Consider the following 14,864-nt stretch of genomic DNA (forward strand, 5'->3'; position numbering starts at 1 on the left):
GCGGTTCCTCCCCCACTGCCTAACAAACCTCAATTCATTGCCATCCCCTGCACCCCTTTTCCTCTGATGCTCAAATTCTTTCCAAGTCCCTCAGAGCTGTCGCTGGGGCTGGGGTGGCCGTGTGGGTGGCTGGAACCCCCCAGCCACACATGGGGGGGATGCCAGGGCCGGGGAAGGAGGGTGGCCCCACCAGGGAGTTTCCTCCCCCAGCTGAAAGCCGTAGCCATCAGCCCAGCTGGCAAATGGCCGGGGGCTTCCCAGGGGATTTATATCCCCCCTCCTCAGGTGGAGCCTCTGGGCTGGCTGCTGGTCCTTCTGGGCTGTGAGGGCATGGGACAGGGCTGCAGATCTCCATGCGAGTGTAGGCAAGTCAAACCCCTCTGTGTCCTCTGGGGAGGGATGATATTCCCTGCCTCCCACCTTGTGCTTTTCCTGCTTTGTCCCTGCACCAAATGCCCAGGGTGCAGGATTTGGCCTCTCCCAGCCAAGCAGTGCCCGCACCCCGCAGAGCTTCCGAGGGGGGTCAGTGCCTTGGGCTGGGACATGTGGCATCATCCCTGCTGTGGTCAGGCACCACATTTTGCATTTTCCTTCAGTGTTGGTTTAATTCCTGGGGGCTCGGTGTACAGCACTGCAATTTTCTCCAACAAAACTGCGTTGGGGGCTCTCGGGCTTGCAGAGATAAGCCTGGGGTTGTGAACAGGCTGCGTGGGAAGGCTGTTATCTTCTCTGAGGTGCTGCTTCCCCTGCTCATCAGTGATTACATTTGCCAGGTCACCTTTATGCTCCCGAGGTCTCGGAGAGCCCGGCCAGCCCTGCCGGCAGCTGGGGCTTGCTGTCCTTGCTCTGCTGCAGCAAATCGCTGCTGCAAACAGGGACCGGTCCCCTCCCATCACTCTGCGCTCTGTTACCTATGATTTTTCAAGAAATAAACTTTCAAAGTGCTGGGGAAGGGGAACCATGCAATAGCTGGGAGCTCTGCTGGGCTGATGGAGCTGCTGACTCCTGGTCGGGCCCCCCTTTATCAGGGATGGAGCTGCCCCAAGTGCATTTCAAATCGGCTCAGCAGTGATGTGCTTTAATGAAAGGTTGTGAGATGATTGATTCGGTATTGATCCTGGGGAGGACTCTGAGGTCAGGCTCTCCTCATTTCATGACCTTGTGCAGATCTGGCCCAATTTGAAGGGCACATGAAGGAAAAACCCAAACAATCTCTGGGAGACGTTGCTAAAGGTCGGGAGATTTGGGCTTACGGAATTGGAGATGAGGTTAAAACCAGCTAGTGGGAGTTCCTGGAAAAACTGATTCAAATGCTTGGTGATTAAAAAGTAAAAATAACTTAAGATTTCAAAATACTTTACTCTTAATATCTTATTTTTACAGATGTAGCCTGTGATAATAGAGAGAATTACACACCTTACTTGCAGGGAATTTGGTACCTTGTGCTCTGGGGCACTTGTACATCTTCCATCCGTAGCTTTTGAGTTTGACTTCCAGAGCAAATGGATGCTCTTGCCTGCTTCACTCGTGCTTTCTTCTTAAACAAAGCAGCTTCTGGCAGAGCCACAACACGCAGGGAGAAGGGCAGGGGCCAGGCTGGGACTGCGAGGCCGTGGCTTGGTCCCGGCCACCCCTCCCCTGTGCTCCCAAGCGCCCCAAAGCCACCCCCGAGCCCTGGGTTGTTTCAGCGCTCTGATGTCTGCTAAGTAAGACAAAAGCAGCAGCAATTTGGGAGCAGCTCTTTAATGGGGTGCAGCAGCCCTGCACAGCGGCTGGGGGCTGCGAGTAAACCTGACGGCAAGTGCTGAGACATTGGGGGCAGGGGGGGCAGGATCTGCCTGGGCAAGCTGGAGTGGGGCCAGGCTTCCGCCGAGCAGCTCCTGGGTGTCAGCGCTGCATTTCGGATGCTTGCACCAGCGCAGTGCGATGCCGCTGTGCGGTGGCAGAGCAGCTTGTGCATGACAGGAGGGGACATTTCTGCCCGGTGGCTTTTGCTGGGGCCAGGGGGTCTGGCTCCAGAGCTGGCTGTCAGCAGAGGGCAATGCTTTGCAGCGCAGGGAAGCAGTCTGCTGCGCCCCGGGGCGTGGGAAAGCTGTGTCTGCATTTGCTGCTCAGCCAGCAAAGCCCTGAGGATGGGAGATGAGCAACTTGCTTGCAGGGAGCTCTGGAGCAGATGTAGCCACGTTGCCTCCTGCTGTGCTCGGGCTGCTTTGCTGGCATCTGTCAAACACCCAAAGCTCGAGCCCCTCCAGGGAGACGCTGGTGCAGCAACCCCCAGCTGATACCTGGGCAGTGAGGCATTCCAAAAACAGGCAGCGAGAGGCTTCTTAAGGTACAAGGGAGGTGGATGCTGTGGTCCTGCAATGGCTGGTGGGGCTCTGTCTGTCTTCCCTGGTGCACACAGCAGATGCAGTGTGCACAGCAGTGAGCACACAAGGACAAGATGGACAGTGATGTTTTCTGGGTTAAGCACCCAGCTTTCTGCAAAATGAGATGCTGCCAGGTGGGGAGAGACATCTCTGTAGTGACAGCGTTCGTGGTGTCACGTCTGGTGGCAGCTGTCCTCAGTGGAGGGATGGACCCGGGGACTGGCCACTACTGCAGCCTAGAGCGTGCCCGACTCGGTCAGCACCTCCTCGCAGGGTGGGCAGAAGTCCTTGGTGCTGCCCCCGTGCAGGGGGAGGCTGGCAGGGCCGGCGTGGTGGCTGTGGCTCAGGATGGTGGTTTTCCTGCTGCAGAGGCTCCCAGTGGAAGCCTGTCTCTGCAGCCCGGGCCGGGGGCTGCCCCAGCAGGACAGGCAGCGTGCTGCGTCCTGGAGCAGATGCCCGCTGAAGAACATGTAAATCCAGGGGTTGCAGCAGCTGCTGAGGCTGGCCAGCAGCATGGTGATGGTGAATGCCACATTGGTGGACTCTGGGAAGGCAAGGGGAGAGAGCTGAAACATCCACCAGGCTGGGCATGGTCTGGGCAGGGTCCCAGGGTGCAGTGGGCAGGACCTCAGGGGCTCTTTTTGGCTCAGGCCCGTGTCCTGTGTCCCATTCCTGTCCCATTCCCATCTCACCTGACCAGCATTTCTTTGGGTTTGTAGCGTGGCAGGCAGAGCTGGGCTCTACCCTTGGCTGAGGGTTGCGGATGGGTGATGTGCAGTAACAGGGGCCGTGCTGGGAGATGAGACCCAGCAGCTTTTGGACCTTCCTTCAGCCTGTTTGCTGGCCACAGCATCTCCCAGCAGCCTTTCAATCTTGGATACAGTTCTTCCTACCCACAAACAGGCTGGGAGACCTTCTGAAAATTTCCAGAAAAAGTCAACCTGTGAAATCTGAAATCCACTCCTGAAACCTCTGCAGCTGGCTCTGCAAAACCTTAGGGGCACTCGATGCTACGTGCAAAGAACCTTCTCCAGCAGCACGGCTGCCCCGCAGGGCTGTCCCAGCACAGCTAAAACCCCGCGTGCAGTCACACACCAAACACAGCAGCTCCTGAAGCAAATTCCCACCTGAGGGAAGAGACACATGTGGCAAAGATGCTCCCACAACCTCTTTATGCATCCCTACAGGTGATGGTTGGAAACCATTGCTTTTCAGTGTTTTTTTTTTTCTGGTGAAAGCAATGATTTGACTCTGCAAACAGTTTTCTATAAATACTACCGGGGAGCAAATCTGTAGCCTTCCCCATGATTTTTAAAAGGACAAAATAAGACAGCCCTTGTTTGTTAAAAATGTGGTGGGCATGCCGTGTGCCTTGGGCACCCAGGGCTCTGTGCCTGCTGTGGGCTGCAGCCCAGCCCCCCCCACCCCCCCACTACTCACCATCATCAGGAGCATCCTCGTCCCACACCGACCACATCTGCATGCTGAAAAAGGGCGCCCAGCAGGCGACGTAGGCCACCACGATGACAAAGGTCATCTTCACCGTGCGGATCTTGGCGCGGGAGATGGTGCGCACGCTGCTCACCCGGGAGGGCTGCCCACTGGGGCGCTGCCAGCTCTTCTCGGAGGAGCAGGGAGCAGGGGGGGCAGCCGCTGTGGGCCCCCCCATGCTGGGGGCACCGCTCTGGGTCTTGCCCTTGAGGTTCTTGCAGATCTCGTAGCAGATGAGGCTGTAGCAGATGGTGAGGATGCCCACAGGCAGGATGAAGATGCACAGTGTGGTCCAGGTGATGTAGGCTCGGGCTCCCCACGGGTACCTGAAGTCTGCCCAGCAGTCCAGCACCCCCGAGCCCTGGCGCACCTCCCGCAGGGAGAAGATGAAGATCTGGGGCAGGCTGAGCAGGCAGCTGAGCAGCCAGGTAGCCCCGATCATCACGTAGGCCTGGCGGCTGGGCTGCTGCAGGGTGCGCAGCGGGTGGCACACGGCCATGTAGCGGTCCAGCGTCATCACGATGAGCATGTAAGTGGAGGCGAACATGCTCAGCACCTGCAGGTACTTGACTGCCCTGCAGAGCGGGTCCGGCCCCAAGAAGCGGTATGTCACCTCCCAGATCATCTGTGGCAGCACCTGGAAGAGTGCAACGCCCAGGTCGGTCAGCCCTAGGTGCAAGATGAAGAGATGCATCCTGCTCATCTTCTTCCTCAGGCGGTACATTGCCAGCAGCACCCCCACGTTGCCTACAGTGGCTATAGCCAGGATGGTGGCCAGCACCGCAATCTCTGCCTTGGCCAGTTCCTCATCCCGGGTGTGCAAGAGGGTCAGGTTGGGGTCCCCTGCCAGGGTCTGGGGGCTCAGCAGCCCCTGGTCATGCCCAGGCTGGCTGTGATGAGTGCTGTTCCAGCCCCAGCCTAACTCCATCCCTTGGGAAGCTCTGCAGGGGCACAGGCAGCTTTAATGCCCGTGTCTGGCCTGCTAAGCCCTTCCCTGCCTTCCCAGGGCTGAGCTCTCGGGGTCAGTGCTGCCCCTGTGTACCACAGCACCCGGTCCCCTGCCCCCGGCTGGGGGAGCTGGACATGCCGCCTCCTGCGGTCCCCAGCACCGGTGCAGGTTGTCACCTCCTCTCCCTTGCCCAGCTCAACATCAAGCTAATCCCATGCTGTGCAGCTGCAATTCCCCTCTCTGGCTGGGCTGCTCCGTGCAAATATTCCCGATAAGCAAAGAGGTGCAGGAACCCTTGGTTCAGCCCTTGGTCTTTCTCTCATCTGCACTAAACATTCCCAAATCCTCGTTTCTCCCTGGACTGTTCATCTTGCATGTCCTTTCTCTCCCCCTGCACTGGTAAATTGAAGGGGAAGGGGAGTCCTCTCTGCTTCTTTCTAGTGCAGCAAAAATAACAGAAAATGCTACAGAGGCTGCATCTCTTTGGCCTTTTCATTCCAAGAATAGTAAAAGTCAGGTGAGCGGTGTCCGAGCGTCCCTGTCTCTGCGGGAAGCGGGGTGGCCATCTGCCAGCAGCAGCTCTTGGTCGCTGTGTGTGAACGCTGCCTGCCCGGCTCTGGGTTTTATACCCTGGCAGCCCCCCCGTCCCTGGCTGGCCCCAGCCCCCTGGCTCTGCCACGCCGGCAATGCTGCTGCGCTCTGCCGCGGTGCTGGGCGCTGCAGCGGGCAGGGGAGCGCCGGTTCCCCTCCTGCTGCTCTCTCGGGAGCTGCAATCCCTGGGCTTTGCCAGCAGCTTTTACCAACTGCAATTTCTGGGCAAGTGGTGAAGGCTGGGAATGCTCCTGTCCCTGTCCCCTGCATCCCCCCTTCTGCAGCGTGGCAGGGCTAGGGATGTGCTCTGCCCCCCATTTGCACTGTCCCCGCTAGTCAGACCCCCCCAAGTCTCTGCCCTTGGCTTCTCCTGGCCCAGCAGGAGAAGCCTCTGTCCTGAGAGCCTGGGCATGGGGGGACAAGGGGCTGTGAGTCCACCAGAGCAGCAGGAGTCAGACGTCCGTTGGGTTTGTGCAGCTGGGTCAGCCCCGCAGCAAAGTCAGCAGAAACATCACTTACTGGTACCGCATCCCAAGGCTGTTTGGATTTGCTTTTTCCTTCTCTGTAGGAAGGGGATGGAGATTGTCCCTGAGATGTGGCAAAAGCCCGAGTCTGCCTGCTTAGTCCTCAGCTAAACACTGTCATTTTATCCATCCAACAGCAAACCACCCTGAAGGTGGGGGAGCAGGATCCTGCTCATCCGCGGAGCAGCCTCTGCCCCGGCTCATCAGTATTTGCCCCGTCTCTCATCTGCACGGAGCCTGGAAAAAAAAAATCATGGGAAAGAAAAAGCTGATGGGGAGAAGTGAGCTGAAGAGGCCCCCGCAGCTGCAGGCTTTATGCGAAGGTGAGGTGTGAGCCAGAGGAAAGGCGAGGGACGACAGAAACACCCCCAGGCAGCGGACAAGTCCACGATAAATTGCGCGGCTGAGCGGCTCCTGCATCTCGCCCGCCTCGGCAGAGCTGCGGCTGAGCACGGGGCCGGCAGCTCCTGCTCTCCCCGCTCTTTTCTGAGCCTTCAGCGTGTCTTCCCACACAGGCTCTGATTGCAAAATATTTTCCTTGCGTGCGTGTACAAACATACCTGTACACATCAACAATTTCACTTTTGTTTTGCAACATTAAGGCTTCGTATTTCCCCTACTGGCTCTTGAATTCTGTCAATAATAAATAAAGCCACCCACACATTGCCAAGGCTTTTTCCTTTCTCTGCTGGGGAAAGATGACAGCAGCAAACAAAAGGAAGGCATCGACAGGGGCTTCTCCCCAGTGCTCGCCCGCTCGGCATGGGCGCCGCTGCTGGCAGAGCCCGCTCTGGCTCCTGGCTGTGATATTACAATCAAGTTGCCTGTAAGGTGGCTGTTATTTGCTGAAAAACAGATTTGCAGATCACCTCTAATAACCCTAAATGAGCACAGTTTGTGTCTAATTAAAAGACATTCATCCTTATAACAGACCCTATGGATATAAAGTACCCATCCCAGGGAAGGGCCAGGCTGAGGTGAGTTACAGACAGGGAGGTATTCCAGTGGATAACGTAATTTTCTATATTTGTGATCAAGCAGCTGATTTTCTGGAAGATTAATAGAGGGCAGTGCAAAAAAAAACCCCTACAAAGCAATGGAAAGCTAAGATGAAGGCAGAGCTGGAGGGGCAGATTCTGCAGAGAGAAAGAAACCTTTAAAGCATTTGGAAGGCAGACTGAGCGTTTGCTGGCACCGGTTTGATCTGGGAGCAATTCCTTTGGAGTTAGAGCTTTTGCTCCAGATTTACCTAAGTTTAGTTGTGGGGAGAATATCTCTGCAAAGGCACTTAGGGGGAAGTGAAGCTAATTCACGAAGGAAAAATGATCCTTAGAAAACAGAAATTCATTTTCTTTGGAGAGAGAGATTATCGCAGCAAGGACATTTTTCAAGCAGATGGATTAAAAAATAAACTCATTTTCTTTCATTGGTTTCCTGAACATTTTGACGCATCACTAGTGTTGCCAGGCTGAAACCATCACTGGGTTCTCCCACTAAGCTGCTTGGGAATTGTGATAGCCCAAGCCCAAGCCCAGCCCAGCCCAGCCCAGCTCAGCTCAGCTCAGCTCAGCTCAGCTCAGCTGCAGCTATTTAGGCTGTTTCCCATAAGCCAAGCCCTGGGGGAGCAGAGGTTGGGGGTGTTGCAGGATGGGGGAGATGCTGCTGCTGCTTTCTGGTAATGCATCTTCTTTTGATATGGTGGTTGGTGTGCCCAGTGGAGGGAGGCTGGGTGTGCGCTGCCAGCGGTGGCCCTTGGGGCTCTGTGCTGCCAGTGGTGGCCCTTGGGGCTCTGTGCTGCTGGTTATTGCTGCCATGGGGTGACTGGAGCCCTGCAAAAGCTGTTGGTGCAAGGTCTGTGTTTCCTCCTGTCCCTCTGGATGTCATGTGGAGGTATGGGACTGTGTAACTGGATTTTGGAGCTCTTAATGTTTGGTTTGTCAAGGTAACACTGTATTATATGGCTAACTTTTGGCAGCTGGTAGCATCAGCACACTGTGAAGCACAGCACGTAAAATGCTGTTTCTGTGACCAGCTGGCATCCTGTGCTTGGGTACTGTAGAGCACCAAGGCAGAGGTTTTGTGATTGCTAAATCACTTGGCACAGTAGCCAGCTACTTTGCTTTGTGGGTAGCTTGTTGGTTAAATAAATAAATGAAATTTGTTGGTTTGGGTTTAAATGCTGATTTGGTTCCCTTTTTGACAGAGATGTTTTATTTGTGGCATGCAATGGTGTTAAACCGATATTGCTGGCGGCACAAGGCATACTTGGTCTGTCTGCTGTCGTTAGCATTTAATCACCAAAATGCCTTTTGGGGTTCAGGTCAGTAAAAGCAAGATTTGGTCATTTTGTGCTGGTTCAGATGCTATAAAATTAATGGTGTTGTAACTGCTTTATAGCAGCTTGGGATCATCTCCTTGGAAGGACTGAGGGCAGGAATGAGGACTGGGAGTTCCTGGTATCTAAAGCTACTTTTAATGCCAACTCTCTGTCAAAATTAAGCCATGAATGACTTCCACCTCCTGCAAATATAAACTGCTGAGACCTTCCAGTTCTTAAAGACTTCAGGACCTTTAAAAGCCGAGCTCCCTCTTGCCGCTGGCTTAACTCCATGTAGGACCGTCCTTTGTTTTTCTCAGACTTGGAGAGTTTGGACGCAGAGAACTTGATATAATTTGATTTTTGCTGCTTGCAATGTTTGTGAAGAGCTCTCAGAAAAGTGGCCATGGCTGTCTTACTAGGGAAACCAATTTCTCTGCATGTGATCACACCCGTTACTGGGAGTGTTGAAGGATTTAGCACAGTCCTGGCCCATCCTGATGCCATGTGAAATGCCCCAAAATATTAAACTGTCTCTAAATGGGCACCTGGTTCAACACTTGTACTGTGACTCCCATTACCCTCTGGAGAGAGAAAACTCCACTGTATAATTGGGCAGCAATATCTGTCACACAGCCCTCGGAACGGAAGACAGGAGCTTCTATATTTTCAAGGTAATTATAAGCCAGATGTGTCAGTCAGTCTCCCCTTTTCCTCCCCCTTTTCCCTCATTCAGATTTGATTTTTTTTTTCCATTTAATTAAAACCTCTGATGCTGCTTAATATTAGAGAGCATGTCTGGGTGCATAAATAAATATGCTAAACACATGGCAAATGCCCCACAGCGGTGCCTGTTGGGGACACTGCTAGGCAGAACAAGCAGTTCCTGATTTTAATGGAAAATCTATGTGAAGCTGTGAAAATTGGCAAGCAGAGTAACAAAAGCTGATGGTGTTGCATTGAAGAACTAAACTTGAGAGTATCAGTGCTTAAATGTTGCCTTGAACATAAACCTGGGGGGGCTGAGCGGCCGTCCCTGGAGGTGCGATGTCCAAGCTGTGACTTGGACTTGGAGCATCGCTCCCTTCGTCCTCCACGCTGCTCCCCGTGTCTCTGCTGTTTGGGGACAGCCCTGCCCACCCAAACACCCCAGCTCTCCCAAAACCATGCCCAGAAGCACATGTGTCCCCCCCAAACCCCACGGAGGCAAGCCAGCCTGCACCGGTGGGGCTGGGACCAACCTCCCCTCCCTGGAGGGTCTGGATCCCGAGGCACCTTGTGGGCTGGTGAAGAGCACCAGAGGATTTCTGCGGGATAAAATAAATCCAATCCTGGGGTGTTAGTGCAGCTGATAATTCTATTACAGTTTACTTTTTCCCTGTTGTTTTGCTGTGTCTTTTCATTTGACCTGCGTGCGTGGAAGCAGTCTGCTTAAGTAGAGGCAACTGCCAGAGGAAAAATTGAAACTCCAGGCATCCTCAAGACAGCAAATTACTTGTTTATCATCCTTACGTTCTCCCTGTTGGTTTCCTTGTACAGCCAGGGATATTTAAAGACTTTGGTAGCTGTGAAATGCTTCAATTTCCTTCCCCACTCCCTCATCTCCTTTTGCTGTTATCGTCATTAGCACTTGAAAACCAGACACAGCCAGAGCATTTACAACCTTAAAATCAATAATAAAAAACCCAAAATTACATTTCAAGGCTGGAAACAAATGGGTTTTTTTCTTGTCCTCTCCTGACAGGCTGCTGTGGGGAAAATGGATATCTGTTAGCTCTGGTGTGGACAGACGGACGGGCTGGTTAGCAGCTGCCTGGCAGGCAGTGGGGCCAGGGGAATTCACCCAGGTCAGAAGTCCCACCGAGGTGGCAGTGACACCGGGGCCAGGCTGGGCCAGGCGCTTGCTTTAACTCCTGTATTTTGCTTTACGCAGCGGAGATCTGATCTGTGCCTGGGATTTTCAGGCCCTACAGCCTACAGGGATGAGATGTTTTGTGCTATTTTTAATGAACACCTTGCTAGAAAGTTTGCATTGGTTGCACGGATCGCTCCCCGGCTCCAGTCCCAAGCGTGGCTGCGTGGGGACAGATCTGCCTGGGGCTGGGCTGGCAGAGGTGGCCCCATGGGCAGCTCAGGGCAGGGTGGGTGCTTGGGCTGCTTTGGGCATCAGCATCTATGGCAGCTTCAGCCCATGGCACCTTCCAGCACCTGCAGCTGAAATTGGGGTTGCAACAGCGTCCCTGGGCACAGAGATGCTGGAGGGAGCCCACCCTGGTGTGTGGGGGGCAGCTGCTGCTCTTGCCCTCCTCCCTCCCCTCTGGTGCGGAGGAAGAGCAGCACAGGATTTAAGATGAATTTAATTGAAAATCTCAATACCGGGGGGAAGTGAACAAGAACCTTTCCATGACCTCAGATCTGCTTTGTCTACTGTTCCCCCGATGGAAATGCTGCAGTTATTCAGAACCCATCGCCTTCCAGGTAAGAGAGGCATCAATCAGGATTATGAAAGGAGAGGAGCAGCTGTTTCAGGACAATGTGTTACAAGATGATGAATCACGGGGAAAACGTCTGCAGTGATCTGTACTCTCCCTGCTAAAGCAAAGTTCAAGGCTTCATGATTAAAGGTTGCTCTTGCCTGTTTGGTAGTCAGGCCCAGGTTATGCCCAAATACAGGGGAGCTTCTCTGGGACTGCAGCTGGGACCAGCACTCGGGTCAGCCCGTATCGTTCAATTAAAACACCGGGTGTTCCTTACCTGCCCTGACATTACCCTGACAGCTCTTGAACTGTCCATCTAAGGGACTTTAAGATGCTGAGGGACAAGTTCTTGGCCACTAGAAGTACTGCAACTAGATGCACTAGATGCTTCCCTTGAGCTGTTTGAGCAGCTCCTTTCCTTTTGCTGCCTTTTTGTGCACATGGCGAATAAGACAAAATAAGCCCAGTTCAGTGTGTTAGTGTAGTTTCACGAGTAGTTTAGCTTGTTGTGCTTAACGGATCAGAGTGCCAGTGGAATTACTACCTTCAGCTTGCATGAAATGTGGGTTTGTTTTTTTGGCTTTTTTTTTTCCCCATCTTAGTGTGTGAAAATCTCCTAGGAAACGTAGCCCTAATGGTCTACCTCCTCCCTGCGCTGCGGTTCTTGCAAACGAAGCAGAAAGCTGTGCTCTAAATACGCTGCCTGGTTCTTCTAATTAAATGTCTGTGGGCAGAAGATCCTTGTAGTGTTGATGGAGATGTAACACTGGGATGATGGCTTCGTTTGGCAGTTTCTTGCTGTAGCTTTTGGTTCTGGGGCATCCATGGTTTGTTACTGTGCTCCAACGATCCCTGCTGCCTCAGGAATTGCTGGGGTGGAGGTCCCAGGCATGGAGGCTGGAGAGACCACAGAGCAGATGCTGCCCGAGATCTGTTCCGGCTGTGACCCAGGGGAGCAAACTTCCCTGGTGTGAATTGGGAGATGCAGCTTCAGCCCTTTGGGCAACAGCCACGGGTTTGGCAGTCGGTGATGCCCCAGCGGGGGGTCCTTCCCCTACCCACCAACCCGTTCTGCGGCACCGCTGCCAGGTCTTGTTTGGAAATGGGCAGCAGCTTTGAGGGCTTGCACAAGCGGGGTGAGCCCTTCCCTTGCAGCTTCATTAATGCCATCCACCGCCTCTTTGGGCTCTGGTTAGGACAAGAGTAGTTAATCCTCAAACTGCTCTCCTCTCGGTTCTCTGGCAGGCAGAGCAGCAGGATGGGAGCCTTCGGGAAAGCAGTTAATGCTGTTTAATCCCCTCCCGATGTGGGGTGTTTGAGGAGAAGGTGATAAAGTACAGCGGCTGCACGTAATGTACTGCCTGCCTGGGAGATGGATGGCTGGGGTCAGATCAGGCAGCCCAGACCTGTTACCGGCAGCAGCGTCGGCACCGAGGCGCAAGGGCCGGTGCAGGAACGGATGCTGCTGGCTGGGGCTGCGGGACGCATTCTGCACCCAGCTGAAGCACTGTGCAGAGCCGGGCTGTCCCTGTTCTGCCCTGCGTGGGTTTGAAGACCCCGTGGACACCATACCCCAGCATCTGGGGTGTTGAATGGACACTTGTTGCGGTGAGAATTTAGGATTGTGCCCCCTAATATTAGCGGTAGAGGTGTGGGGGGTGTGCATCATCGAACTCAGGTGTTCAGGGGATTGTTCAACTCAGTGGGAAATCAGGTTTAAACCTCCCAGGAGTCCATAGATCAACATCTGAATATTCTTTTGCATCTCAATTTTAATTTTTTTTTTTTAACCTGAAGTTGAACCTCTGATTCCTTTTGGGGTCTTGTGAAGAACTGGCAGAAACTGGTATTTTCAATCTATGAAGTAGGAAGATTGTCCATCTATTTTTTGAGGAGCTCCTTGTATACCAGGACTTCTCTGGGGAGGCAGCAGTTGTGATTAAGACTGGTTGGTTGCTTTGATGGTAAAGCCAACAATCTAGAGCTCTTATAAAAGCAGCTTGTTTCACTTCATACTGTCCAATAAGGTATTCTAGCAGCGTGGAATAGAAATGATTCTTCCCCCTCCTCAGAAATTGATTTTAAGCATCTGACTGGGTGCCTCTAAGTGCCTGATAATGGCAGAGGAAGGTGAAAGCTGTGCCAGGAGTATAACTTTGATTTTTTTCAGGCAGATTCTAGATTGAAAGGATCATTTCGGTCGAAGGTTGGATGTGGCAGCCTGGTTTGTGTGCCCCCGAAGAACACCATTTAGCGTTACCAGACAACTGCTTTGTCTCTGACTCTTCCCTGCGTGTACAGTGCTAATTGCCAAGGCAGCTCTTAAAAGCTATTTTCATATGCATTTGCACAACAGATTTGAAAGGCCATGAGGACGTACTCAGCACTGCTGCAAATGGGAAATGTTGCCCCGTGTTTCAGAATAATGACATTTTGGAACCTGCCAAATGCATAGTTTTATCACTTACAATTAGGATGATCTGTGGACCAGTATTTTTGGCTGGAGTGGATTATCACTTCATCATGCAAGCACATCGCAGTCTGTAGTGAGAGCCTGCTGGTAGGGAAACCACAGACTGAAATCAATGGATTTCTTCGTTGGCCTTTACGTTAGCTCCCTGTCTGACCGAGCTGCTGTCGTCTAGAAAATGAACCAAATTAACATGCAGGTCAAGCATCAACGGGTGATTTTTTTTCTTTAGGGTTTCTGTATCGGCATGCAAATATGGATATTGCTGTAGTAGCAACAAAATAATTGCATCTGTTCTGCATCTGTCTTTGGGGAGCTCACCCGGGGAGGCTGAGGAAGTGGGTGAGCACGGGGATCGCAGAGCATGTTTAAGGTGGGTGGTGGGAGGGACAGATGCTTGGGGGGTTTTTGTGTTGGCTGTTGGAGGTGTTTTGGGGTTTTTCTTGGCAAAACAGAAAAATGAGAGGGAACATGCTCTGGTCATAGTCCTGCTGTTCCCAAATTAGATGGGGCTTTGTGTACGTGGTTCTGCCATGGGCCTTTCAAAGCCCTGTATTTGCTTGTGTTTAATAGATACTGGCAGGGGTTGCCCAGAGAGGGGGTGGAGGCCCCATCCCTGGGAACATTCCAGGCCAGGTTGGACGGGGCTGGGAGCAACCTGATGTGGTTCAAGGTGTCCCTGCTCCTGCAGGGGGGTTGGGCTGGGTGACCTCTAGGGGTCCCTTCCCACCCAAACCATTCTATGATAGATAGCCTGTGCCTGGTTATATCTAAGGAGCTTTTGCCTTACTATCAAGCACCACAGAGCGATCACCTTCAAGTCTGGCAGGAGTTCAGGGCTGGCGTGTTCTGGGACTGCAAGCCAGGGAGCTGTTGGCTCTCCTTGCAGATCATTCCTGTCAATTCAGGGCATCAAATCCCACCCCAAGGCTTAACGAAGGATCGTGCCTGTCGCACTGAGGTGAGAGCAAGCACAGCCTCAATGAGGGGCGCGGATTTACAGCTAACTGTTGGATTAAGATGAAATGTGAAAATTGCTGCTAAACCCCTCGTGTTTAGCCAAGCGAGGCAAGGAGACTTGAACCTGCCCCTGATGCCTCTCGGGTTCAGAGGCTCTTGGCTTGTTAGCTTCGATGGTGAGACTCAAAAACAATTAATGCCCAAGTCCTCAAAAGCTAATTGGGAAAGGATTATCCTAGAAGGAAATGAGAGCTGCAGAGGAAAAGGCACGGCTCCTGATGTAACCTGTGCTTGCTGCTCTGGTGGGTGATGAGCCGGATGCTGTTTTCCCTCCTGGTGATTTGGGTGTAACAGAATCCCCCGCCAGCCCCAGCAGCCAGGCTGGGGTCGCAATGAGCCCCAGACTCGACTGACAACCTCTTGGGAAACCTGGCCTTGAGACACCTTGCTGGAAACCTCAGCCGCCCCCGGATGGAGAGCAGAGCAGCTCTGACAGCGCAGTGGTTTTGAGGGGGAATTATAATGCCGGGTGATTTCTGCAGCAGCAATTGGTATCTGGCTTAACACGTCTTGATCTTGCAAGTGTGCCTTTATGCGAAGTGCAGGAGCAGTCCCTCTGCCTTTAACGGGAGCAAGCGCAGCTTTTTGCTCCGCTCGAGGATAATTCTCCTACTCCTGAACACTTCGCTGTGGGGAGCCACCAGTGCTCTTCTCAT

At 53.1% G+C, this 14,864-nt stretch overlaps 1 protein-coding gene across 1 annotated transcript; it reads right to left on the minus strand.

Annotated features, from left to right (window-relative positions):
* Positions 1–2,605: 2,605 nt before the first annotated feature.
* Positions 2,606–4,788, minus strand: AVPR1B (arginine vasopressin receptor 1B). Its single transcript, XM_009647843.1, has 2 exons — positions 3,810–4,788; positions 2,606–2,913 (listed from the first exon to the last, which is right to left on the minus strand). The coding sequence occupies exons 1-2, from the start codon at positions 4,786–4,788 to the stop codon at positions 2,606–2,608; spliced, it is 1,287 nt and encodes a 428-aa protein (XP_009646138.1).
* Positions 4,789–14,864: the final 10,076 nt, after the last annotated feature.

Source organism: Egretta garzetta, unplaced genomic scaffold (genome assembly GCF_000687185.1).
Source record: "Egretta garzetta isolate BGI_Z169 unplaced genomic scaffold, ASM68718v1 scaffold640, whole genome shotgun sequence".
In the NCBI taxonomy this organism is placed as follows: domain Eukaryota; kingdom Metazoa; phylum Chordata; class Aves; order Pelecaniformes; family Ardeidae; genus Egretta; species Egretta garzetta.

Coding starts and splice junctions, on each gene's coding strand:
- AVPR1B (XM_009647843.1), bottom strand. CDS start 4,788: ATGGAGTTAGGCTGGGGCTGGAACAGCACTCATCACAGCCAGCCTGGG. Junction 2,914..3,809: donor CGAGGATGCTCCTGATGATG/GTGAGTAGTGGG, acceptor TTGCCTTCCCAG/AGTCCACCAATGTGGCATTC.